The sequence below is a fragment of the Trichophyton rubrum genome (genome assembly GCF_000151425.1).
Source record: "Trichophyton rubrum CBS 118892 genomic scaffold supercont2.10, whole genome shotgun sequence".
Taxonomy (NCBI): domain Eukaryota; kingdom Fungi; phylum Ascomycota; class Eurotiomycetes; order Onygenales; family Arthrodermataceae; genus Trichophyton; species Trichophyton rubrum.
The window spans coordinates 625,262-651,918 of record NW_003456419.1 but is presented as its reverse complement, the minus strand read 5'-3'; the positions used below and the strand labels follow the sequence as shown (position 1 = coordinate 651,918).

Below are 26,657 nucleotides of genomic sequence, written 5' to 3'. Positions count from 1 at the left end.
CTGGCAAGGACGCCCTTCGGCCCGGGGATATTCGCCAAGCATCATCCTTGGCATCAGTCTCAGAAAACAGTACGAACTTGGGAGGATCCCTGGACTCTTGGATGCAACGCATCGAACTTTAACCGTTGCTTTCCACCGACTGCGTTTTATCAGATGACAAACGCAGGGTTCGATTTGTTCAAGCCACTGAGAGAGAAGTGCTGTCAAGTCCAAGAAATACAAGCAAGATGCACGATGCATGCTGCAGAAAACAAGCATGGCCTGGCATGCACTGCTATATTTACGACACAGCATCCAGGCCACGACATTATCGAAGTACGAAGTTCATACGGCCGTTTAAATTAGTCTCTGGGTTGGTTGGTGGTTGTTTGAGTGTGATGTTGGCATGTCTCCATCCACCTCCTTTCCACCCTCCGCATTCCATCCTCGAAGGAAAACATGGCTTCGAGATCTGGAGCAAAGGTTTATCGAGTCCACCACATACTATGGTTTAACCAGGTTGTTTTTTGGAAGGGCCCTTGACACTGCAATGTCCATCCAAACGGTCTTCAGTTCTCCATCCGGTATCCTGCATGTTCAGGGTACAAAAAATAGAACCCTGGATTGCTGAGCATGGTTCGATTTTCGAGCATTGACCGAAATGCAACCGAGCTTTGTGGGGGTTTGTTCATTGTGAATGAGTTACCTCTTCACTCCAGCATAGCTGAAAGCGAGAATGAGGACAACATCTGAGCATGCCCTCCCTTCGTATCCGCAAAAGTGTGGGAATATCAAGAAGCTTGACAACGAGGGACGAGGGAAATGAATGGCAATTTTGGATTAAGTACACCATAATTAACTACCATGATCAGGACCCCGCCAAGAGGAATCTTCATCGATAAATAACGATAATCAGTCGTCGATGAAATCCTTTCTCGTGAGCAAAAGGAACAATGCCATCGTATATCGCATTCTCAACATCACCCCAACAACTGGCTATCTACGGAATGACATCCTGCATGTCCACCCCGGTGGATGGGATGATATTGCTTTTCACATCTACATATTTCCCTTCAAGATGCTTGAAGACTTGCCACTACCAACTCACGCTGGGTGGATCGACACAGCGCAGGAGGTTTTGCTTCCGTTCCCTTCAACTCCGTTGAACATGTGCTCCATGCATGGAAAACATATCCCGGATGGAAGAGTCATGGTAATCCTTGATGATACACAGAAACAAGGGTAACATCATAGGAATCTTCCTTTTTCTTAAAATTTTCGGAAACGAGATAACTCATGCTCGTTACCTACTCGCGCTGAGTGTTTCTAACAAGAAAATTATTCTCAGTTGCCCGATAACTGCGTTTTGGAATACACATACGAGGTAGCGGTAATTCTCGACAGAAGGCAGTACATTCACCACATTTTGTTACGGCCTTGATTCTATCATGTCGTGGCGAAAAACCTTCCAATTGGAGAAATAGTGGGATGATACCCCTGGAACGTTCATGCATTGCCCTGCTTGAAAGCGTGGGAAATTCTAATTTTGGACCAGAATGCCCTAAAATAGAAACTTGTGTTATTTACGGCTACCTTCCATTGGTCGTGTGTTTCGAGATCATAGCCACCAGCTAACTTCCTATCCATCTCGTTCAAGAAATTCTGGGCAGCTTCTTGATCGACGTTATCCCAGCAGGCCTTCAACATTCTTGATATGAACAGGCATAACATGGATTGGGATGCTTCGGAGGCTAGATCACAACGAATGCATTGAGATGCCCGTTCATGGAGTACGGCCCGTAGGAATGCGCTAGGAAATTGATTTGTTGAGCAATAGGGTATCCGCTTTCCCATCAATGGAAATGCAACCTCCGTCTCACTCGCTTTTGCTCCCTACCCTGCAGTTCGAGTATGCAAGCTCAAGTCCGTCGTTTAGGCACCGTCTTACATTCCCCATCAGGAGCTCAGTCATCCTGCTTGTATGCCCTACAACCCGCCAGAGGTGAGGCCGATTGTGGCCTTCGGGGATGGATATGATATACCTGTATCCACTTTGGAACCATGGGAGATTGACAAAACATAAATATCATGAAGGCCCACCACCATTTCTCAATTAAAAGAGATCAAAATCACTAAATTCATATCGGATTACCCTTTGGCCCACTCTCGCGATGAGGCTAAATTATCTTCTTCATATTGGCTTCTTTGCCACATGTACCCTTTCCCTATCCGTTCCTCGTTGGAAAGACACCCTCCCCGGCCCCTCATTTAGTCCCCCGCCAAATGTTGATAGTAACAGCCGCGTTATTGAGTGCAAATACCCTTCAATGAAGGGCTGGGCAGCTGATAATGGCAGCAAAACTGGATGGTTAAAATGGGTTGGTAATGGACCAGCACCTGCTCCAGGAGCATTCAATATTACGACCGATTATGAAAATATATTCCCAGAGGGTGTGACAAGGAAGGTAAAATTCACAATCTATCTCCTTTTACTACCCGTGTATCTTCAACTATGCAATCTAATCTCCTGGCCTGGTAGTATAACTTGGTAGTGGATGAAGGTACTGTCAATCTTGACGGAGTGACTGCAAACCATGCGATGCTCTTTAATGGCCAGTACCCAGGCCCTTGGATTCGTCAGTATTCCTCTCAATTATTTTAGTCCGGAGCATTTATTAACATTGACTAGAAGCGTGTTGGGGCGACATCGTTGGTTAGTAACCTCAAGAATGATTCTGATCTCCTACAGCCTTACTAACTCAGATCAGAAATAACTGTTACCAATAAACTGAAATACAATGGAACTGCCCTCCACTGTCATGGCCTCCGAATGTTCGATAACCTTCTAATGGATGGTGTACCAGGCGTTACACAATGCCCTATTGCACCAGAGGACACTTTCACATACAGTTTTAGAGCTACACAGTACGGTTCAACGTGGTATCATAGCCACTATTCTCTACAGTACTCAGATGGCTTAGTTGGCCCTTTGACTATCCATGGTCCTTCAAGTGCAGAATATGATGCGTCCATTGACCCTCTCCTTTTGGGTGATCATCTTCATAGGAGTGCTTTCCAAGACTACTATAAAGTACAGACCAGGATACCCCCAGAAATGGACAGTCAACTTTTAAATGGAATTGGTATGGGATAATTCTAACTTCAACCTGAAGGTTTGATGCTGATAATAATCATAGGAAACTATAACAATGATACAACCCGGAAACCCTATAGCACACTTGTGAAAGCAGTGAGTAACTGTCTTGTTCGAAAACATTTCACCCTCAAAATCTAACAATGATTCTATAAAGGGCAAAAAGTATCTGATGAGGTTGATTAATACATCCACCGATACCACTTTCGTCTTCTCGATTGATAAGCACAATTTTACTGTCATAGGCGCCGATCTTGTTCCGTTGGAGCCGTATGATACTTCTCACATCCTCATTGGTATTGGTAAGTGACACTGCACTTTGCCTCAGAAGGAGTGAAAGGATAGGGAAGAAAAGGCATCTAACACGCTTAGGCCAACGTTATCATGTCATTCTAAACACCTTACCAGACGTGAAAGACGGGGATTCTTTCTGGATTCGCATGGTACCTGCGGGCGATGGATGCAGCAGATTCCGGAAAGATCATGTGCCTGACGAAAGGATGGGGGCGTTGTACTACGGGAAGAAGACCAATGTGCTGCCCAAATCTGAAGGTGGTGGATACGATATCAGTTGCCGTGATGAACCATATGAGCGACTGAAACCAATCCAGAAATGGACTGTACCAGATCCATTACTCGCACCAGACTTGATGACAAAGACGCAGAAAATCGGCATTGATATTTGGAACCCCCCCGGCCGTCCTGCTGATGCACCAAAGATTGCGAATTGGGGGGTTGGGCCCCAGCCGATGTGGCTTAACTACTCTAAACCCATCGTGAAGAACATGGACATCGAAGATTGGCCTGAAACTTGGACTGTTTACCCAGCAAACGACTATACACATGAGCAGTGGGTATACCTTGTCGTTACGGGGCAAGAAAAACAAGCAGAGCTTGCGAGAACACAGGCTCCAAATGCTCATCCAGTATGTCAATAATGGAAATCGTTTCATCACATAGGGTTATCAAACGCTAACATTATTAAAATAGCTACATTTCCATGGCCATGATTTCGCCCTTCTGCAGCAGTCTTATGAACCATTCAACAGCAAGAATCTGAATCTCAAGCTTGATAACCCACCTCGCCGCGATGTTGTTCTACTTCCCAGCAACGGCTTTGTTGTCATTGCCTTCAAAGCTGACAACCCTGGTTCCTGGCTTATGCACTGCCACATCGCATGGCATGCTTCTGCTGGCCTTGCTCTTCAAATCTTGGAAGATAAGAACGACGTTGTAAAGTATCTCAAATCCCACCCTGAAGATGTCAAGGAAATGCGCCGAGTGTGCGACAACTGGGATAAATGGTACGGCAACGCTGATAACCATTATCCCGCCGAATTCTTCCAGGAAGACTCTGGTATATAATGGCTCATTCCCCTTCTTTCTCTTTCCTCTATATTTTCTCTTCATTTGATAATATTGTGATTTTCTATATATCCCCTTGGTGTTATGTTAATTCTGTAGGCTACCTAGATGACTAGAACACAATCTATCTATTTTTATATTCGATCAATCATCTTATCGGTTTATCTATCTTGTGCTCTTTAAGAGGGAGTTTACGAATAAATGACTATATGCATTCAGAGCGCATAAAGGACAAAATAGTTCTGAAGGAAGCAAGCTATTCACTTGTAAAATACATGAAACATGCTGTAAACTCGTGATGGGCATAAAAAACCGAAATATTCTGGGCGTGTTGTTATCGAATCATTGAATACATCATTGAAGTGAAATAGGAGAAAGGAAATTACAAACCCAATTTCACCAGTTCAGTTATACACATATGTAGCGGGTAGTGGGCCAGTATATTCAAATCCAGCCACATCTGCCCTATAGCAAGATTTTGAAGGATCTTCAACACCGGGGACCGTTATATTGCTGAAAGGGGCAAATAGCTGGTAGTAGTCCTTGCGTAGCCGGGTGTTCGGGCATGCCCACCACCATGTTCCCGGTTGATTTGGCACGAAGACCCAGTCGTATGCGTAGTTCAGGTTAGCCATGTATGAGCCTGGCGGCATTGCAGGGTCAGATGGTGATGTATATCGCAGGGCACCGTCAGCGTCGAGATATATACGCTGGCCGCCATCAACTCCAACGCTCTATCCCAGCAATTAGAATCGGGAGATTGAAAAGATGGCCGTTCATTGGGGTCGGTATAGGGGAAGGGGGGTTTAATTATATGGGTATTTACCAAAGAATCCATCTTGCCTCCATTTAGAACTGTCTCTTTTATTTCAGAACAATTCTTATCAGGGCAGGAGGTTGACGGCTCGCCCCCTACCCAGAAGCGCGATTGGGACGCCTGGAGGTATTCTTCTCGAGAGGGATTCTTCTTCATAACTCTCATGGTGACAGCTTTAAAAGGCGCTTCCCAACCTGGGTCCCGCTTTTGTGTAGATTCATTAACTGGTACGGCCGCACTTAAGGCCAGGAAGCAAGGTAGAAGAAGTAATATTGTCTTCATAGTTAATATGCCCGAGGCCGGAGGTCAAGATTCTAACTACTTACTTGGGTATAAGATTGATTTTTCGAGGGCTTGATGCTCCATGGAGGCAGTTGTGGTGATATATATCCTCATCATCCATGCCATGTTGCAATACTGGATGGACCATGGGCTCTGAATTACTAAAAAATGGAATCAGGGAATGTCCTAGACCGAAGTCGTCATTTCATCTCGTGAGGAGTAGCTGGGACATGGTTGTTGGTTTGCCCCTGTCACTACCGAATGAACATGCGATACAACGGGCATGGGCAGTGACGATGAAGGCAGGGAATGAGGGAAACGGATCGAAGAAAACAGTGCCGACCACAGCACCTAGATTTCTTTGTTTTCCGCAAAGATATTGAACAGGAGGGCCATTTCTAGGCTATTGAACGAAGAATGCATCTTCTACGGAGTACATGATCTGAGATATCTGTCCTGCTTTGTTCCATAAAAAGGAAAAGAGGTCGACAAAGCCGCAGGGTCAAGCGACTCGAAAACATTCTTAGCCGGCCCCATCCCCCGCAGAAAGCAAGGCTCAGCAGAGTGCACCGAAAGGACGGAGCACGTAGCTCTTGTGTATATCCTGTTTAGCCCTGCAGCTGTTCCCAAGTCAGTGTTCTCCCTGCCTTGTACTCCGGTGGAACAGGCAGAGAGCCGCTATTAGTTAATTAACTAGCCAGAAGTTAAGGGGGCGAATCTTTTTCTGGCTCCTGTACAGCACTTTAAACAATATCTTAGAATCCGGGTCGAAAGCTGCTTCCCCTTCAGCTACTATCCTGGTGGAAAGAGTTCGTCGATGACGGCAAAGAGCAACCAACCAACTAGTTAACCAGCGAGTCGGCCGAATGTAGTTGACATCATAACCAGCCATGGGTGGTTCTCGTATGCCATGACCGGCATCCCTGGCAACCGGGGAAACTGATACCCAAAGCACAAGAACGAGTCAGCAAGGCCATGAGCCTGGCAGTGAACATTCGCCTTTCCTTTGGCGATTGTGATAACTAGGGATTACTCCTTAGAAGTTTGTCTTCCCCTCACGCGGAGCTCGATGTTTCGGTGATGGGTGCATGATTCCAGCCCGAAATCCATCGATACCTCCAGGAGAAGACCTTGCCCTGACATGACGTGCTTGGGTAGCAAGCTGGCATCAAGTATGCATATGCTGTGACAATCCCTCCCCTGGATGTGTTCCTCAGTCCAAGCGCACACTTCTAGAGACAGGGCCGAGCTCATTTCTTCCCCAGTTATTATTAATCGAGCCCGACGCGGGCTTATCCCAAGCTGTCCAGCATAGCCATATTTCGAATAAACTGACTGTTCGCTCCAAGAGTTGCAGCTAGGGGTGCTGCTCTGTGGAGCGGCCTGGATTTCCCTTGCTTGTTTATGCGAAATCCCGTCCTTTAACCATTTCTCTTCCACATATGAGCTCACGACCACCTCATATACCATTTTCAAATGGCTTGAACATAGTAGCGACCAGTATAATTAAAGGCAAGCGGAAGTGTACTGCTTAGCATCGGGCATACAGCTGGAAATGGTGGATCTAGTAGTGCTACTCTGTTCATGCACCATCCGCTCTCCCGTCCTGAGAAGAAGCTTTTACACAGCGAGACCGTCCGCATATTGGAAATGATCCTTTTCCATAAAACACAAATTTAAGAGGTGTACTGGTTTGCAGAAATGATGTTGCGAGAAGGGTTGTGGCCGAACAGGGTATGCTGGCGATCAGCGGGTGAAAGTTCCTCTCTCTCTGTCACACAAGTACATAGTACCCTTCCGTGAGTTATTTTATTCAATCCAGTTGCCAGTTTCTCACAAGATAATGCTCGGGTCACCAACAGGAGTAATGGCTAGCTAACACACAAGGGGTGTATGTAAAAGCATGTCAGCCTCCAGAGGTAGGTGCATACGAACTGACTGTGAGGATGCAAAGAACATCTCTGTTGCCTCTAAGGAGAAAGGCAATATGCTTCGGACCAGCCTGACCAGGGATATAGAATATTGCCAGCGTTGTCCTCAGTCGTTACCGGAGGGGTATTGAACATGACTGAAGGAAAGGCGCATATGCATGAAGAGGGGTCGAAGCAACAGCCAGTGAAAAGCTGCATGAATGAACGCACACGACGAGGAGATTCCCAAGTCAGCAAAGAAAAAGGACGTTATCAGCTGCTGGCAACAACCCCGGGCCCTCCTCAGGCATCAATCCAGACATCCAGCGCAATACAGCCTGATACTTCCGCCGTCCTTTGTCCAAGCTGGAGCCGGGAGTATGGAAGGGTATCTTGCAAGCTTGGCCTCTTCCCCCAGAGGCTGACCTGATCGTGCATATGCTGGATGCCGCATACGTGGGTCGAATCAGTGAGCAGTAAATTCGGCTGCAGCTGGCGATCTGAGCGAGCTAGCGAGTGGTGGTTAACTTGTAAGTTATCGACTTTCATGTCTGCCTGCTGCTTCAGCAACTTTCACACGTACTCCCTACAGCGGACACAAGGAGCTACCAGGTAAGCGCGAACTGCTCCTCCATCCTTCGCCTGCAGCGGTTGCACATCACATGTTGGAATAAGCACGATGGCTGCTCTCGTAATTAGCCTCAAACACGGTTGATGTCATTGTACATTTCGCCGCAAATTGGCAAGCCACATCATCCCAATTGTACGTTTTTCCACGCGAGAATACGAGTATATCGACCCCGCCAGTAAGTATGTCTCTGGTGTTGTCCAATTGATCGAGAAAACATAGCACCCGGAGCCCTCGAAAAAGAGGCTCAGAGGTGTGCTGACTCCTCAGCCTTGGGCGGATGCTTCCGGGAAGTCTTTGCTAAGTTTCATGAAGGCCTGTCGAGTGACCATTAGTTAACTGATATCTCATCAAACGATTAGTTAGTGTTGAAGCCTTTATGTGGTAATAGAAAACCACAAAAGCTGCATGGCATGTTGTACATACATAAACGAGAACCTATTCTTAGATTCATCAATCCGGCATGCTCTCTCTACGGAGTAGTTGCACCGCGTGTTTGGCATAGATACGCAGCATGCAAGTCACCAGACGGCTGCAAGCAGAATAACAACAGCTAGTTATGACTGACTATCGCAGCCAGTCGACAGGATATTGAAACCCCCTCTAGTCCCTGCTGTCCCGTCAATATGATACCACGGCCCAGGTAGCACCGGGGTATCTTGCATCTACCGCCTCACCGCATGGTGGCCGTCCCTTGGACTCACCGATATTGTGGTAGGCGTCCCCTGTTTAATATCTGTCGGAGTGGAGTGTTGAGGGTGCTCTCAGTGCCAGCTTGAGGACAGTTTGATACACACTTCGCCCAGTCGATTGGATGCTAGCTTAATATTGAATTATCAGATATAATTAGTTAGCCATGGACTGTATCTCCGGTCAGCGTATATCCCTTGAGATAACAAGGACACGGGGGACGGACTTACGTGTTTACAATGTCCACTAGAGCGGAATTGCAAGATATCAGAATAGGTATATGGAAGGAATGAAAAAGCAAAGAAAGGCGGCCGAGCAGTTCAACTAAATCCACTGCTCAACCGTCCCGGCAGGTCATGGAGACGCCCATCATGCTCGACTTCAACGCTCACGGTCAAGGCCGTTCTCCGCATCCTCCGCCTAAGGGAGAGCACAAGGTTGGCCCCTATCGAGTCAGCCTCCGCCCGGGCTGAGCGTATATACGCAGCATGTCTGTCTCTCTGCGTGTTATGCGTCTATGTATCCTGCATGTCACAACACGGCATCCCCGGCCAGCGATCCCTCGAAACGCATGATGCATGATATAAAAATAAGGATGCCGTTGAGTGGAGCAAATCTCTAACATCTGTTCGCCTCCGATGGCGAAGTGTTGTTACTAGTTAGTTAGTCGATGTAGTGAGATTTTTCGAAACCGGCTTTCTTTTGCTCCCTGACGCTATGCTATCGTTCCGTACGACCCATGACGTTTCTTGCTCCATCGTATCGTGTTTTTCTTTTATTTTCTGGTCCTTAGTCTTCTGTTTTGTTGTTGTTTGGACATTCGTTTGCTGTCATGGGCCCCCCTTTTCTACCCACTCACCCCTGTTTCGCTGGGTGGTGAGATCCGCCCTGTCCAGCATATGAACATATATATACGGAGGGAAACAGCTGTATATGGAGTACACGGGCAGGGATATATAAATCTATATCTCCCTCCCTCGGCCCACCGGACCTGGTCGTATTTTCGTTCCTTCTTCCGTTCTTCTTGTCTGAGGCGCTCATTTTGGGGAGAAATTGGATGCCGGTAAACTACCCACTTGAAGATATTTATCTCAAGGGAGAGATCGTCAAGGGCTAGCAAGTATGCCTTCACTCGGAGAATATAACAGCCATGTGTATTAGCTAGAGCTAACCTGGCCTCAGATCGTATAGGCCCTGATCCATGAGACAGACAGCCGGGATTCAACGTTGATATCTCTGGAGCAGAGCAACAGAGCCTGTGCAATAACCGGTCAGCCTGGCCAGCCAAATATTTCGCCATCTCAAGCCAAACCTAGGCCGCGAGAGAGCGCAAGATATCTCTGTATCCTACCAACCATGTGCAAGAAGCTGCTATACTATCGATGCGGTGCCATCGAAACCATCTTCTCTCGGGACTGCAACTGCTCGAGGAAGGTTGGAGAAGAGCATTCCCGTCTGCATTGTGGGATCTGCTCGGACTGCCAGCCTTGACAATAGAGACGGCCATTCAGTCGGGGGTGAAGACTGTTTGTGCCTCGCGTTGGGTTCTTCTACTGTATATGTTTTTTCATTTTTATTTTTGACGATTAACGACTTTTCATTTCTTGCTGTCTCTGAAAGGCCCTGAGAGTGACGGGCTTCCTCATACCCTCGAGCCGCAACATCCAATGGCTGCCCCTTTCCAGATTTCTTGCTCTGTGGTTCCCATTTATTACTTTCTGAGCCTCCTGCATTTATACACCATTGTCTCCTTTCCTTACTACTTGATATACCCATAGTGTGCCTCGCATGCAGTTTAGACTGCTCAATGTTTTCCATTTGCACTTATCATTGCTTCTCGGTCTAGAATTGTGCCTCGTATATTATATGAAACAATCCTTTAATGAACGTGAATTTATTGTGTTCTGCTTCATTATATGTCAATCGGTAGGCACAAGATTCATAAGAACTGGTTGTACGACATTCAAGCTCTCCTTGGCCAGGGAAGCCAGGAAACATGGGATAATTCAAAAGCTCACGCTAACCCGACCTTTTAGATCTGACTGGGAAGATTTAGAAGATACGACTGGTTGCGAGTTTCCAGTGACACTCTCGCCAATTAAAGAGGAAGTAAAAAAGAAACGCCGGTAGGTATAATATTACATAGACCTAAGACAGAACCAGGATGGTAAAATAAAAGCCTGAGCATAAGGTTGTGTGTTGTTTAACCGGGTGGTAGGGTGCTTGTATCAACAATGTCGGCAGCTTCTTTTTCGACCTCATCAGCAGGCGAGGTCAAAGGAGAACGAGGCAGGGCCATGAGACCAGTTCGAGTAGACTCGAGGATACCAAAAGGCGAGATAAGCTTAAGGAACGAGTTGATACGGCTGGGTTTCGCGGAGCTAATGATAGAAAGTTAGTCATCAGACCAGTTTCGCTTGTTCCGCCTACTACAATTGAATGGAGGGCTCAGCTTACAGCTCAACAATGCAGTTGTTGGTACTAATATCCAGCACCTTTCCTCCGAACTGATGTGTCAGATGAGTAATAGCCTCCAAGTGCTCATGCTTATGTCGAAGTGCCTCACTGGCGGCCAGTCTGTTTGGATGATAGTCGGCAATTTCAGACAGTGACCCGTCCACCTTGTGCATTTCTCGATGCTGAGCCTCTTCGGAGGACGGGTTATTGGTATCACTCTCGGGGGTAGACATTTCCTGGTGATGCTGAAGCAGCTCCTCAAAGACTTCGGGTCCCAGGATGCTGACCTTTGCCAACAGCAGCTCCCGCTGGACGAGGGCAGAGTCTGTGTAGTCTAGGACAGCCCAGACAGGGACAAGGTCGTCCAGCTGGCGGCGAGCCTGCTCAACAACACCGTCCAAGCCGCGCAACACGATGGTCATTCTCGACAGGTCCTCAACTTCGGTATTACATACAACAAGACTGTCGATGTTGAACCCTCGCGCCGCTAGGATCCCGGAAATGCGAGACAGCACGCCGGGTTCGTTCTGTACAAGGCAGTTGAGTACATGGCGCTTCGGAGGCTTGGTCGACGGAACAGGGGTCTCGTAAAGAATAGAGGACACTGCGGCAGGAGCAGACCATTGCGGCGATGTGTCAGAGACGGGCAGCGGAGGAGGGGAGCGCCTGTGAAGAGCCTTGTATGCGAGGGCAGACGTTGAGCTGGATGACAGTCTGATCTGCTGCTGCTGTGGGTGGTATCTCTGGTGATGATGATAGCTCTTTAAGTTCAGACGCTGGCATGGATTCTCGCCTGCAATCCATGCCCGCCGCAATTGGCCGCGACAGAGAGCTTTAGAGGCCATCGAGTTGTTGCTGGACAGATCAGCGAAATCCCACCCGTTCTCCAGGAGGAGCGAGAGACCCTTTTATCTCCTTCGCTTCGCCTTTTTCTGAGTCAGGCAGCTTGTGAGTAATAATAACGATATAATAATAATAGTTCGAATATCCATTTTATTTCTTTTCTTTTTTTATTTTGCCGAGAGTGATCATGTGATGATGACTAAGAGCCGAGATCGGAGAAAAGAAGCTTGGCCTTTTTAGGACTAGCGTTAACATCATGTGATACTGCACGTGATGTGTATGACTAATCTGATCGGTCGACCAAAGCCAAAAAAAAAAAAACATCCAAGCTTTGATCGCGAGAGATGGAATTGATGAGAGAGGAAAGGAAGAAGTCGTTTCGCAGGAGAGAAGAAGAGCCTCGCTTGCAACCTACTGGACCGTTTATACCTTTTGCCTAGCTCTGACCGTCGAAATAGCCAGAATGTCTGATAGCGACAGGCGAACTAAACGCTCTCGGTTTGACCAAACTGAGCCTGAACCAAAACGCCAGTCTCGATTTGATAGACGCTCGCGCTCCCCGTCTTCTCGAGCTTCAGAGCCTGTGCGGGATCGTAGCCCGATAAACCGTCGATCCAGCCCGGGTTCAGAGGATGCGAGCAAGCCTGCCACTCCCTCGGACCCGGCAGCCGCTGCTGGTGAGTTCCATCTGATATTGGCCCCGTTCGTTACATGAGATATATATGGTGTATTGGAAGCTGGATAACTAACCGTCATGATTGTGATTCGATAGCTGCCGCAGCCGCCAGAATAAAGGAGCAGATACAAGCAAGACAGGGTTATCAGCCATCCTCCACTCCGCCAGGACACTCGGTATGTTCAAGTGGTTGTACCTTTGCATCCCCTGTTTGGCTGATGATTGGCTTAGGTTTCTAGCCCTTCTACAAAGGCATCGTCCTCGGTCGCTCATATAAATGGTGAAGTTTACATGGCAGATGGCGATTACATCAAGGACATCGAAGTCAACGATCTCCGAAACAGATATACTATTACGAAAAGCACTACTCAAAAGATGGTAAATATCTCTACAATATATCCGCTGATATTCCCAGGCGCTTGTGTGGCTCAAGATATTATATTCCCCCGGGACTAACTCCAAGTATGGGGCGAGGCATTACCAGCTACTCGCTGGGGGATGTATTCTCACTTTCTATCATGATTGATCTTTGATCAGCACGTCGTTGCGTCAACTTTTGTGATGATGGATGAAGCTTACCCACAATTCTTCATAGCACCTAACTCCCGCTATATTGCATCTGCTGACCTCCGCTGCGTGATTTAGATTAAAGAAGAAACTGGCGCCGGTACGACAGTTCTCCTCCCACCCCGTTTTGCATTCTAGAAACAAACTTGTTGATTAAGAGAATATGCTCATTATTTTTTTAAAAAGATGTCACCACTAGAGGAAATTATCTTCCGGACAAAAGTATGGCAACCCCTTCGGTAAGTCCTCGATAGTATACCCCTTGTTTCCTCTTAACACTTTATATATGACCAAAAATCTAACTTTACTTTGTTAGAATCCGCCACTTTACTTGCATGTTACTAGCAGAACAAGAGAGGGCCTGGATAAAGCCATCAAAAAAATTGAAGAGCTCATGAAGCAGGAGCTCCCCGCTCTGGTTGATGAGCGGAGATTCCGCCGAAGGGAACCACCAGAGCGCGTTGAGAGAGATGAATTTGGTAGGGTAAGTTGGACACTATTGTAGCTAATATTACTCTCCCGACTCAAACGCTAACAATGGTATGTAGCCAAAATGGCCCGAAGAACGCATTCCAATTGACCTGGAACCCATCCCTGGCTTTAATTTGCGCGCGCAAGTTGTTGGCCAGGGAGGTCAATACGTTAAGCACATCCAGCAGAAAACTCACTGCCGTGTCCAGATCAAGGGCCGCGGATCGGGATTCAAGGAACACGGCACTAACCAAGAAAGCGATGAACCAATGTATTTGCATGTCGCGTAAGTTTTGCTAACGGTCTCTATTATCCCATTGTTCTTGTTCTGACATCTTCCTAGTGGACCAGACCCTAATGAAGTCCAAAACGCCAAAGCCTTGTGTGAGGATTTACTCAGCAATGTCAAGGAGCAATATGAGAAATTCAAAGAAAATCCACCACCACAACGAGGCTACCACGGTGGCGGAGGTTATGGTCATCGCGATCGCCATCAATATGGCATGGGCTATTCCTCTGGAGGCGGTCATCATGGCGGCGGAGGATATAACAATCATTCCTCCCCTCAAACACCATCGGGGATGAGCCCACAGTCTGGCCCTGGAGCAACGCCTACTCCATCTGCAGGTGGCACTCAGTCGGATTATAGCTCTCAGTATGCCCAATACTATGGCGGCCAAGACCCCTATGCTGCGTATGGAGGATATCAAAATTACGTTGCTTATTATCAATATTACCAACAGGCTGCACAACAGCAGCAGCAGCAGCAACAACAACAACAACAACAAGCTGGATCTACCGCACCTCCACCACCTCCTGAGTCCGCCGCCCCCCCGCCCCCTCCACCTCCACCTTCCTCAGAAACACCCCCTCCTCCACCACCGCCTCCTTCTGGCGGGTATAATTCAGTAAGTTTTGTTCAGCGATCTTGATTGATGCGAACTTACTCGCTAATGCTACCTTCTAGGTTCCGCCGCCACCAGGTCTCTAGCTACACTGTTCATTCTAGATAGGTATCAGGAATCTGCTGAAGTATAATAAAATTGATTATCGCACCTTTGGGACAATATGAAATGTCAGAATGCAAACAATGTTCCAATTTTCCATTTGGACAGCAGGCCACGTTTCGAAGCCAGCATTTGTTTTGCAGATATCTTTAAGCAAAAGGTTTAGTATTCAAATAAACATAATACCAATACCCAACTTTTCGTCACCTCGCAGCGGATGAGGTAATTTTTTGATACGGTAGATTTAATATATGTCCTGGTTCTTAGGAGAGTATATGTGTACTCAGTATGGAAGGGATACCTTGCGCCTTCCTCTATCAAACTTCTTTGAGTTCGCTACCCTGTAGCACATAGATTATAGAACTTATAAACGAAGTAAGCCTAAAAAGCAAGTCAGGAACTCAGGCGTATAAAATTGAGAAAGTGTACAATAGTATACCTAGATCCTGATATATTTTTACTTATTGACATTGACCGTCTTTAACCTGACTACTGTCGAGCCTGCCGCCCCACATTTCCAAGACTTGTTCCCTATAATACATTTTATATAGATCAGAGTGATGTGCCTTATGTGCAAGGTCATGTTCTAAGAGGACAGTTGCAAATAGCCGCCTCCTACGCAAAAAATAATGAAATAACTCCAAGTTACCATGGGAGCATATCGACCAGGTAGTTAGTCTCACGTCTGGCTAGGTACGATTCCATAAAATGCAATAGATTCATCTTGGTGTAGACGGCGTCTTCCCCTTCTTCATTCTCGCACAGCTGGTTGGCGCTTTTCAACTCGACCATTTTCCTCTTTGCCAAAACAACACCGCCCTCTTTGCAGTGGTCGCATGCATAGTCGCACACAGCAAGGCTCTTTGGTTTTGACTCAGATGATCCGGACGCAATTTGAGATAGTTGGGGTCTATCTCGAGCAAGTTCCAATTCAAGGTCATCTGAAAACTCTCGAATCATGGCATGTCTGCACCGATCTGTTGTTTCACAATATTTAACAACTTTTGCAAAACTTCTTAGAATAGCTTCTGTATTTTGAGCTTTTGCTTTTTCCCGGGCTTTAAGCTCGACAGCGGTGAGGTGTTCAAACGTCCTTTTACTTGTCAACCGGACTGTTTCATTCGCGAAGTCTCCCGTTTGGCGGATACGATCGATTATTCTGACACATTCAGACGGGTTGTAATAGACGAGAGAAATGGCCGCACAACCGTCTCTACCAGCACGCCCAGATTCTTGCACAAAGCTTTCGAAGGTACGCGGCGGAGTCCAGTGTACAACAAAGCGCACGTTAGGATTATCTATGCCCATTCCGAATGCGTTCGTAGCAACAATAATGTAGAAAGCCGGGGGTGTAGATTTCTGATTTCGTGTATCAGCTATCTTGGCTGGATGTTTAGGTGGTATTGCATTCTTATGAGGTGCCGCCCACATTGCTTGAATCCTCTCCCTTTCTGTAGGTGCAAGGCCGGCATGGTAAGAAACAGCTTTTATATTGAAATTCGAGTATGAGCTTAGAATGCTGGCGATAGCGCAGCACAGTGCTCTCAGCGGCACATATATGATCCCATACATTGGGGGAGGAACCGGAGAACTTGCACTCATTTCACCCTGTACGTCATTGGTTAGCCGTGATAACCTGGACAGACGACGATGATGTATTCCTTTTAGCCAGGATATCAGGTGGTCTATTTGGTTATCTTCAGGCACCGTTAAATCATAGGCGCATTCCGGGAGATATTTCACTTCATAGTGAATATTTGGTCTGGCCGATGATGTACTAAATTTCTTTAAAGTGCTTGTATCCAGTCCAAGAAGGGTAAATATGTCATGACGAACACGAGCTGTTGCAGTAGCTGTCAGAGCAGTCATGGGTACGATAGGGTCCTTTAGTTCGCGTCTGAACCAGGAAAGGGCCTTATATGCAGGTCGAAAGTCATGGCCCCATTCGCTAACACAATGAGCCTCATCAATTGCAACCCTTGTGAGCTCCCCTTGTTGATGTACCGTTGAAATACTTCGCCTGAATGTTTCAGTCTGACAAAATTCTGGAGTGACATATAAAAGGCGAGTCACTGGATGTCCTGACAGAATGTCCGCAAGGATCTCCTTGCGTTTGGATCCTGGGGTTGTAGAATTGATAGTTGCGACTGGTATTGCTCTTGCCTCAAGACTCGCAACTTGGTCCACCTAGGCAGCGTTAGAAGTGAGATATTTGCCTAGGATTATCCGAGGATCTTTATAATACAGCTTACCATCAACGATAAGAGCGGTGAAACCACAACAGTGACTTTAAATGACGCTTAGCTACCCTACCTAGACGAAAATCTGGAAGATGGGGGATTAGCTAACCTCCGTGAGCAACTACCGCTGGTAGTTGGAAACACAGGCTTTTGCCAAAAGACGTTGCGGCCTGAAGAAATACATCATGTCCTTCGATGGCAGCCTGGATAACCTCGCGTTGAAGGGGCCTGGTAGTAGGTCAGGACTGGTATTTATATAACATCATGAAGTACTATCTACTTACCTAAACGACTTTTTCCCGAAGACTCGACGGAGCGTGAAGTCAATATCAATAGGCTGGCGACTCATCCCGCTGCCATTGCATCTAAAGTTGCTGTAGCTCCGAGTTTGATATCCTGCCTGAGATAGTTTACATAAATGATCCCGCAAACTTTCTGATTATCGGTAATAAGATCGAGATTTCACGTGATATTAAATTATTGGAAGTATTGGTGGAGTTCTAATTATAAGCGCGCGGTTAATTTGAACCTGATAGGGCATAACGCGATAATATATACAATTCTCTGGGTGGTTGTTATCTAAGGAAACGGCTCATTAGGGGCTTATGGATAATATATACTATACAACATGGTATAATGAGGTATTGAGACAATATCTTCCTAAGAACCATAGTAAAATTTCATTCAGTGACATCGGGGCGGTACAAGTTCTCGTAGAACTGCCCGCACTGCATCAATATCTCTCTGCTTCAAATTTCCTTGCCATAATTGATCAATCTGCTCCCATACTCCAAGAACAGCAGACCTTCCACCGCAGGTAAAGAAGGCGCGGAGGCATGCAATGATGACCGTTCGCCCGAGATAGACGCTATTTTCGTATTTCCACTCGTCCTCGAGTTCTTCGCGAGCGTCATTAAACGTGCCGTAGAAGATTCTATTTGCTTCTTCCTTAAATTCCTCCTCGGCTTCTTCCATTTCCTCCGCCGTTGCTTGGGTTTCTTGTTCTTTGCCTTCAACGAAGGATGTTTCAGTCGACCAGGCAAATTTGGCCTTTCTGTTTACAGTGCGTGGTTTTGTCTGAATAGACGCATCATAATCACGCACGGCACGAAGAAAGGAGAGCCAGGCACGCTGTAGGCGAGGATACGTCCATCTGGTGTTCTTCTTTGAACCATGGATAGCAAACCCCTGAAATAACAGGATATAGACCATACCGTGAGAGGGAATTGACAGGGTGCCTTCCATCTCACTCAAAAGAGATAGAAAACGGCCTAAATCACCCGTAACATGTGCGTGGTAGGAAAGAAGTATGTGAAAAGTCTTTGCATCTGGTGTCAAAGGCATAGCAGCTTGAAGCGCCCGATGATGATCCGGAAGCTTGTCATGGAGATAAGATGTCATTCCAAGAACCCTCCCAAGCCGTTTACTGGCTTTACGGTATGCAGAGTAGTCTTGAGAGGGCAGCGGATACATGACAGCCTTCTCACTTGCATTCCTTTTGAGTTTCTCGTGGGCTTCCTTCATCCTTTCATACATGATTTCGGCAAGCTTAGCTTCCCCAGAGCGAATGAGTGACGCAATCACGCAATTCAAAACCACGGTGTCCACAACTTCACCGGCTTTGATAAAATCATCGTATGCTCGACGGACCCCTCGGGCGTTCCCCTTTAAGCCATTGAAAAATATTTGCGCAACCCTACCAAACCGGGAGAACTTGGCTTTTCGCTTCTTCATGTCCGCTATAATCCTTTCTGCTACGCGAAACTGCCCGGATTTTATGGCCAGGTCAAAGAGAATGTTGAAGGCAACGCTGGAGCTCGATATATTGCCTTCATGTTCCATTCTCCGCCATACGCCAATAGCAGCGTCAAGATCCTCCCGTTTCACAGTAGATGCAGATTTTCCTGCGAGATAAATCGCTGCAGTCCAGAGAGATGGAGACATTTCAAGGGAGGCATCACACATATCATCAACCAAAGTAAGGTAGTAGAAAACGCCCGTTCGACCCTTACGTTCAGGTTTCGCAAATCGATGTAATAGTTTACCCCTTGTCCTTGAGCTAAGGTAGGAAACTCCTGGTGAAGGAATCCGTCTGTAAGCTGCAAAAAGCTCTTGGTCACTGCAGTCCTCTTGGTTGAGAAGAGAGAGAAGGTGGGAAACCCCATTGGCGTCTAGGTCGTCATTCCCGGCTTGTTCGCATGGCCGAGATGGCACCAAGACTTCCCTCTGTGGGTTTGATAGCACAACCTTTAGACTTGTTGTTCCTTCAGCTTTCCCAAGAACACCCAGGTATAGCCCAAAAAGCAACTTTGACTCCTCAGTATTAGCGTGCTTTGCTCTATTGTAGGTTAAATTATCCACGTTAAACTCTCGCGGAAGGGTGCCCTTTGACTGTAGGCCGTGTTTAGGTCCCTTAACTATCACCGCAGGGTTCCTCTTGTCTGAGCGATAGTCACCTTCTCGTATATATTTCGGCCGTTTCCGCTTGTTATTTCGCTGCTCGTCTGTTTCTGGACGCGGCGTGTCATTGTATTCGCTTCTATGATCGGTTGATTCTGTACGTAAGGGGATGTTCAGGATAGTCTGTAGCCTGATGGCTGTCATAGGAAGAAACGGTCGGGGCATCCGGGTTGACGACGTGCTTCTGTATGGTGCATGCCTTTTGCAGAATCCCGCTGCAACCAGACACCTTATAAAACTTTCTGTGACAAGAATGCTGTTGGTCCATACAGGAAGAGTTGACAGCGGCCGCCGCATCATACCGGGGCGATTTACTTGCGAAACTCTCAAAATATTAGTTCGCAGGCGACTGCGACCCACGTTAATGATATTCTGGGCGCTTGCTGGCCCTTCCAAGCTTCTATACAGAGACATGAGATAGCTGACATGGTGTCATTGATTCCAAGTGCTGCGGGTAGGGGAGTTATGCGCAGGTATAGTCGAATATCAGATATTGTAGCGCCTGTTCTACCAATAGGAGAAGTAAAAAAATAGAATCAAGCGAAAAGAGAAGGAAAAACCAAGGGGTTCCAGCCGAAGACAAGGGAAATCAAAGGAAGATGTGAAAGATTGATTCAGCATTTGTATTTGAACGGCGTCAAATTTAATATTCAATTTTTGCTTACGCCGAAGAGGCCTGAACGCTGATTGGCCAAACGAGGCCTTTTGAGAGTTCCTCGCAAATTTCTCACCAGCAGGAGAACCAAATCGTTCCAGCGGATATCTATAGCTGCAGCGCTGGAGTTTCCCGGAGTCTTCCACTGTGTTTCATCTGTTCTGTCTACGTGAAAAGAGCGACTGCCTCTCAATTGTTTGCCTGTTGAGACTCTTCCTCAGCCATGGGAAAGCTCAACTTCACGGCTCTCCAGGTCCGGAGGACGGCCATTGCACAGCAAAGGGCCGGGAAAACCCCAAAACTACCATGCTGGATTGATATTATGGAGACAATCCCCCCATCGAGCGTGTTGGTGCGAAACCTACCACAACAGCATCCTCTTACCAGAGAGAGAATGAAGACGCTACCTGGAAAGACGGAGCCCCGGACCGTCATCGAAACTCGTCCTACCCGCCGTACAAAATCTAAGAAACCCAGTCGCATGTTCCAACCGGTAAAAATGGAGTTCGAGGAAGACCAGCTACGAAGAGAATTTTATCGTGACCACCCGTGGGAACTTGCGCGGCCGAGAGTGGTATTGGAGAGCGACGGAAAGGACCACATGCGGTATAACTGGGAAAGCCTGCAACAGAACAGGAAACGTGTGGATGGAGAAAGGTATTTATTTACCCTAAAGCTCTTCAGCTCTACGGGACAGTGTTTTCCATTGTCGACTAACACTATAAACTTGCAGTGTTGTTCAGAGACAGTTGCATCTTCTCAATACGGTACCGGACATCACCAAGGAGCAAGCCTACGATATTGCTCGCCGTGAATTTTACAAACTTCGACTCCAAGAGGACGTTGAAAGGAGAATTGCTCAAGAGGAGGCAAGAGCAACCGGTGCGTACTTTAGCTTAGACGCAAACACTATCGGAATGGAGCTCGAGAACCAAGAGTACGACCGCTGGAAGAAGTGGGCAGAGACTGAGATTGTGCTGCAACAGAGCAGCAGGGCAGCTTTCGCTGGCACAGAGATTACAGAGGCAGAGGCTGAATCATCTATGGCCAGCAATGACCTGAGTGCCCCAGAATCCAAGTTACTGGAATCTATCAAACCACTTTAATAGGTGATGGCTAGATTTATGATACGATAGACGGCGGCAGGAGACGGTTTTGTATATTATCACTGTTACTCTTTACCTTCAGCTCGTCATTCCTTTTCTTTCCAATACTTTTCCTTCACGAGTCAAGCCCCCGAAGCAACTGCCACATAACTCCCTACCCCTCCCGTATTCTCGAACTCGTCTGTAGTTTCAACTATATCTTCGCTCCACCGTCACCGTTATTGAAACCGCGTCCAGTTTCATTGCGCCGGATCTCTTCTCGTCGGGGAACTTCCCCACGTCATATAGTTCTCGACGCCCTCTAACAGACGCAGGGCAGCATCAGTTTCGTCTCACCAGCTCGCATAAAAAAAGACGGTTCTTCAGCGCGAGAAGGAAAAAGAAAAAGGGCGGCGGCCTCGTCGTTTACTGTTGAATCCAGGCTTGTTGTCTCCTGCTTCGTTTCTTCCACAGCGAGAAAAAAAAATATCACCTCGAACGCTGCTCATCCTCACGTGATGTGTACGTTTCATCTTGCGCCAGAGACACGACGACGGCGACGTTGATGACAAGCCACCAAACGAGCAGCCAAAGCAGTCCAGACGGCCTCGAGGGCGGTTTAAAAGGCCGCTTGTGCTGTGAATAGACGGTCTGGAGCCGGCCAGCATGACGAGAGACGTTGATCAAGCCCACCATCCGACTCCCTTTCTGGCGAATGGTCATACGAGCCTGGCCGTCTCCCACTACGCCCACCAGCGCCTCCGGATTCTCGCCCTTAAAAAGCTGGAGAGCGAACTTCTCGCGATCGGTCTCGTATACCTATACCCGCCTCTCCCTCCTGAATCCAAGAGTACCGCCGAATTCCCATTCTTGAGCTCATTTCGCGGAAATAGAGAGTGGCTACCCGGAGCACCGTGCAACACACTCAAAGAACGATACTGGAAGGCTACTTAAACGATGTTTCATTCTTGTTGGCTCTCAAGATTCCTGGTGGAATTCAATATAAATTGAATCGCTTTTTAAAATCCCTGGATACGATTTTTACATTCTCGTGAATTGCCAGTTGCTGGCCAACCGGGAATTCCCTCTCCTTCGTACCTTATCATATACAATGAGTCGAATGGATGACACAGTGCGGCCGCATCGGCCTCACAGGACAGATACATCAAACGAAATAAAGGAACCGTATGCCAGAACAGGTTCCCCGAATAATGGCAACTCCAGCCGTGACGAAGTCTCTACAAGACCTCATAAACCAGCGCCCTCAAAGCTCCTGGCCGAAGACCTGATAATAGAGCTTGCCCAGAGAGCCGTGGATAGCGGGATCCAGGACACAAAACGCTCATTAGCTGGAAGTGAGGCTGTAGAAGGTGTTGTTCGGCCAAAACTTACAATTGACCTGGGCCACGCGAACATTGCTCGTGTCCCAGAAGCGGTGGTCAATATCATAAAGGATGAGGTTGCCAGGTAAGACTATTTGTTCCGTTGAGAAATCGGGCCGTTACGGGATGGACTTTCTGTCTCTACCCGCTATGCTATGTTCCGGTTGCATAAGTAGCAGATTGTTAACAAAAGAAAAATACCTTTCAGGTTATCACTCTCGAATAATCACATTGACCGCATTCCAAGCCGTTTCTCAGAATGTATCCATCTTCGATACCTCAATATCCGAGCAAATAATTTTACAGAATTCCCGCGAGTGGTACGTCCGACAGTTTTCTTTACTTTTTCTTCTGCCACCTCCAAGTACTGACATTTCCTAGGTTTACAGTCTCACGTTCCTGGAAATCCTCGACCTAAGCCGGAACAAAATCACAAAATTGCCTGAGGAAGTCCGCAATTTGTCTTCATTGCGTGTTTTTTCTATAATGCAGAATTTCCTGGAAGACCTCCCCAGCCAACTTGCGGACATGAGTAAATTACAGGTTATCAAGGTTTCCGGAAACCCGCTTAATAGTTCCTTGAAAGCCGTTCTGGAACTCAGGGAAGCGGATGTCAACCATCTTGAGATGGCGGATAATGAAAAAGACAGTGCAATTACCACGGAACTAAAGAGATTTTTGAAAAGCAGACGAGCTGCGGCATCCCCTGAACCCGAATATCATGACCAAAAGTAAGTGTATATTCTTTCTGGTTGAGTTAACACCCATTGAGGTCCTTCTCTTAATAACAGATACACTCAGTGAAACAACGGAACCACCTAGACCACCAAAGAGAGGCAACCGCTTTCCAGTGATACCCAGGTCTAACGGAACAGACTCTACGTCTGGCTCCAGATCTCCCTCATTATCAAGACCACCACCGATACCCACAAGATCACACCACAGAATGGCATCCGGTCAAAGTGGACTCATCCATCGTTCAAACACTTTGGCAAGCGTCAGTGAACGCAACCGTAGCAACAGTGAAGGCTATATCGCTGGCTCAGGAACATCACGCAACAAGAGGATGGGACTGATCAGCAGGAAAAACACGGATCTTGGCACCCTCGACGAGATGCGCCCGTATCGTAACAGCCATCTACGTGGCCTAAGCCATGGCTCCCTTCTTCGATCCCAACGTGGGGGCATGCAGAATGATGGCAGCAACTCTTCGAGCCCGAGCAGTCCAATGGACCGGAGGCGCTTGAAAGACGGATTTGTTCACAGGCTTTCAAGCCTCCCCGAGCAGAGGGTAAAAACTACCACTAAAAACCCAGTGGTCAATTCTGCAAGGAGCGTGCTCTACGCACTTTATCAGATTCATCCTCACATCTCCTCTTTGATCAATGTTATCAAGGCAGAAGAGTACAGGCGAAGCAGCCTTGAAATAGTTTTTTATAATGCGACAACACACCTTGATCAATTGAACGAAGCATTACAAAACATTGGTGACGCAGATTTGCAGGACAAAGAGGTTGCCAAAAGAGTTACCGAATCCGTCAAGCAGGAGTGTGCAACTTGCATCACGGCCTATACTCACGTTGGGACCCAACTTCGTGCCAACGTTGCCAAAGCTGTGGCCTTGAGCGACCCGAAATATATTCGGACACTCCTCCTAATGATATACGGCAGTTTGATCGAGCTTCGTAATGCCTACGCTGTTTTCAACGTGAAACCGAAACCCCGACGATCCAAGATGGCCAAGAAACTATCCATCACGACCACAAACCAACCGATGAGCAAGTTTATACCCGAGCGGGAATCGGAACCATCTGTTACGCCGACAAGGGAGAGGCCTCCAACTTCTCGGCGGCTACGAAGCGAAACCACTGTGCATCTCCCACCCATTGCCCCGTTCCCTACCGCCTTGCCGCCATTCACTCCACATCCACACGGTCATCCATCTCACTCGACCCATCCAACGGCTCCGCCGCTCACCATTGGAGGTAGAAGCCGTTCAAGCAGTCGATCGAATGCATTTTTGCATTCGTCAGGTACCTCATCTATTGCAAACACTCCACGGTCAGGAGAATCCTTCAACTTGCTCCAGACCCCAGTGAACAACAGGATTAATCCTGTCACTGGCCTAGATGAAATTGAAGAAGATCGTATATTCGAGAAAATTTTTATTCAACTCTCGTCGGCATATAAGGCTACACTCCAAGCCGTTCCCTTGGCTGCGCAACAGTTTTCCCAGTGCCTCAAAGCCGCTGAAGAATCCAGGGCTCCCCAGCATCTTCGAAACCTGTGCCGAAAATTACTTGTTCGCTGTCGTTCGTGTGTAGATGTTGCTGATGCACTGGACAACCGACTGTCCAACATGAAACTCAAAGAGCCCGGCGGCAATCTACGAAACCAACGTGAATTCTGGCATCTTTGCAAAACATTCATCCAAACTTTTGTCGAGCTAGTTCTTGATATTCGAGAAGCCAAAACTTTCTGTCTACTTCCTTCCGAGATTGTTGCTACTCTTCGAATAGTACAGAAGACAATAAGGGAAGCTGGACGCTTGATCGATACCTCTCCTTGGTCGTATCTTGCCGAGCTTCATACCTCGAATCCCTCCAATGCTGTTTCACAACCCCAGCCTAATGGCCACCTTCATTATTCAAACTCTTCCACGTCAATTGCATCGCAATCCGGCCTGGTCAATGGATCTTCCCCGCAGTCAGCCACCGTTCCAGCTACACCTTTGAGCGCTGCACTTGGCCCGGCAGCACAAGCCACTGTCCCTTCAACGACTACCTCTTCAAACACTTCCAATACATCTGGTGATCGCATGTTTGCTGGAGATGTCTTCCAACGGGCCGACCTCCTGCTCTCCATGGCCCCTTCTGCGCCATTATTTTATCGCCGCTAGGATCTATACTCATAGATCTCAGGTTACTATATCACGATCTCCCTCAGAATGCGCCTTGATGTCCGCGCAGCCCCAAACAGCATTCGAAGCTCTATATCTCGTATAGAACTAACTTATAGTATTTCTATAGTTTTCTTTATCACTAACTGCATATTATTTCCCACGACGAACAAGCATTCTCAAACTGTCAGTCCTATTTTACTGTTCCGAGGTTATATTTGGGAATTTTTCATTTTTACTCTTTTTTTAGGGGGGGATAACGGTGTTGATAGCATGGTGAAACACAAAACGGATTGCAAGCGCTACTGATTATTTGCCATTTATTTTTGGCCTATCATTTAGGAGAAAAGGGGTGTCCCGGTGATATTGCACAGCGAGTTACGCGGTTGACATTTTCATGTTTTGCTATTTCTCTTTACGTGCTGTTTCTGACTTCTTTTCTTCTATATGTTTATGGATATGATGACGGATCATAATGTTTAAACTGATGATACTCTCCTTTCCTTACTACCCCCACCCTGTTTCTTGTTGCCATCTGGAAGGGAACCAGTCATGATTGATGGATAGCACTGAACGTGGGATCCACACACGCGAGGAAACGACAGCCAACAGCTTAGCACCGGTCAGGCGCTGTTGATGCCATGGCCAAATAAATATTATTGCCACATGTTCCCGGATCCAAACCTGCATCGCATACTGGGTATTAGTGGTCGAAGTAACCGTATTATTGATTGTGCATTAGTTCTCGTATATGCGAGAAGTAATATATTTGGAAGTTTGGATTGTTTGCTCTTGATGTAGCTGAGTTGTAGAATGGACGGAGCAATTAAAAAGCGCGATAAGTGCATACATCGGCCAGCTGCAGCCCCTTACTCCATTCTTACACCTTTGACAACATGGATTCCGAATAACTATATCCAATGCAATATGACTAGACTCGGGCCTTATATATTTCACCTTTTATTGGATATAGATGTCGGTGCCAACACGGCCTCTCAAAGACTACGGTGACTATCACGATCTACAACAGTTATCCTAGCGAACTACCGAGGTGCCCACTCATTGGGTTGCAGTCAATCCTACCAATCCT

The 26,657-nt window shown here is 47.1% G+C and overlaps 9 protein-coding genes across 9 annotated transcripts; 4 read left to right on the top strand and 5 right to left on the bottom strand.

Moving 5' to 3' along the window:
• Positions 1-2,150: 2,150 nt before the first annotated feature.
• On the top strand, positions 2,151-4,498 carry TERG_07608 (uncharacterized protein; the record flags this gene model as incomplete). The annotated part of the gene is made up of 8 exons (XM_003231944.1): positions 2,151-2,444; positions 2,519-2,615; positions 2,669-2,692; positions 2,748-3,122; positions 3,177-3,229; positions 3,291-3,435; positions 3,506-4,059; positions 4,124-4,498. 8 exons carry the CDS (start codon positions 2,151-2,153, stop codon positions 4,496-4,498), a joined length of 1,917 nt encoding a protein of 638 aa, XP_003231992.1.
• Positions 4,499-4,902: 404 nt separating this feature from the next.
• TERG_07607 (uncharacterized protein) lies at positions 4,903-5,597 on the bottom strand (the record flags this gene model as incomplete). Its single annotated transcript, XM_003231943.1, has 2 exons — positions 4,903-5,232; positions 5,325-5,597. 2 exons carry the CDS (start codon positions 5,595-5,597, stop codon positions 4,903-4,905), a joined length of 603 nt encoding a protein of 200 aa, XP_003231991.1.
• A 4,599-nt stretch (positions 5,598-10,196) lies between these two features.
• On the bottom strand, positions 10,197-10,643 carry TERG_12567 (uncharacterized protein; the record flags this gene model as incomplete). The annotated part of the gene is made up of 1 exon (XM_047751512.1): positions 10,197-10,643. The coding sequence occupies one exon, from the start codon at positions 10,641-10,643 to the stop codon at positions 10,197-10,199; it is 447 nt and encodes a 148-aa protein (XP_047607285.1).
• Positions 10,644-11,028: 385 nt separating this feature from the next.
• On the bottom strand, positions 11,029-12,127 carry TERG_07605 (acetolactate synthase, small subunit; the record flags this gene model as incomplete). Its single annotated transcript, XM_003231941.1, has 2 exons — positions 11,029-11,206; positions 11,283-12,127. 2 exons carry the CDS (start codon positions 12,125-12,127, stop codon positions 11,029-11,031), a joined length of 1,023 nt encoding a protein of 340 aa, XP_003231989.1.
• Positions 12,128-12,588: 461 nt separating this feature from the next.
• TERG_07604 (uncharacterized protein) lies at positions 12,589-14,895 on the top strand (the record flags this gene model as incomplete). Its single annotated transcript, XM_003231940.2, has 9 exons — positions 12,589-12,802; positions 12,898-12,977; positions 13,033-13,179; positions 13,447-13,468; positions 13,555-13,607; positions 13,685-13,852; positions 13,917-14,125; positions 14,183-14,747; positions 14,807-14,895. The coding sequence occupies 9 exons, from the start codon at positions 12,589-12,591 to the stop codon at positions 14,828-14,830; spliced, it is 1,482 nt and encodes a 493-aa protein (XP_003231988.1). The 3' UTR covers positions 14,831-14,895.
• A 596-nt stretch (positions 14,896-15,491) lies between these two features.
• On the bottom strand, positions 15,492-17,435 carry TERG_07603 (uncharacterized protein; the record flags this gene model as incomplete). The annotated part of the gene is made up of 4 exons (XM_003231939.1): positions 15,492-17,033; positions 17,099-17,133; positions 17,196-17,314; positions 17,371-17,435. The coding sequence occupies 4 exons, from the start codon at positions 17,433-17,435 to the stop codon at positions 15,492-15,494; spliced, it is 1,761 nt and encodes a 586-aa protein (XP_003231987.1).
• A 335-nt stretch (positions 17,436-17,770) lies between these two features.
• TERG_07602 (uncharacterized protein) lies at positions 17,771-19,960 on the bottom strand (the record flags this gene model as incomplete). Its single annotated transcript, XM_003231938.1, has 1 exon — positions 17,771-19,960. The coding sequence occupies one exon, from the start codon at positions 19,958-19,960 to the stop codon at positions 17,771-17,773; it is 2,190 nt and encodes a 729-aa protein (XP_003231986.1).
• Positions 19,961-20,304: 344 nt separating this feature from the next.
• On the top strand, positions 20,305-21,891 carry TERG_07601 (mitochondrial 37S ribosomal protein RSM25). Its single transcript, XM_003231937.2, has 2 exons — positions 20,305-20,858; positions 20,935-21,891. The coding sequence occupies exons 1-2, from the start codon at positions 20,425-20,427 to the stop codon at positions 21,305-21,307; spliced, it is 807 nt and encodes a 268-aa protein (XP_003231985.1). The 5' UTR covers positions 20,305-20,424; the 3' UTR covers positions 21,308-21,891.
• A 506-nt stretch (positions 21,892-22,397) lies between these two features.
• Positions 22,398-25,567, top strand: TERG_07599 (RAM signalling pathway protein domain-containing protein; the record flags this gene model as incomplete). Its single annotated transcript, XM_003231935.1, has 4 exons — positions 22,398-22,753; positions 22,877-22,988; positions 23,050-23,399; positions 23,470-25,567. 4 exons carry the CDS (start codon positions 22,398-22,400, stop codon positions 25,565-25,567), a joined length of 2,916 nt encoding a protein of 971 aa, XP_003231983.1.
• Positions 25,568-26,657: the final 1,090 nt, after the last annotated feature.

Coding starts and splice junctions, on each gene's coding strand:
- TERG_07601 (XM_003231937.2), top strand. CDS start 20,425: ATGGGAAAGCTCAACTTCACGGCTCTCCAGGTCCGGAGGACGGCCATT. Junction 20,859..20,934: donor AAACGTGTGGATGGAGAAAG/GTATTTATTTAC, acceptor ATAAACTTGCAG/TGTTGTTCAGAGACAGTTGC.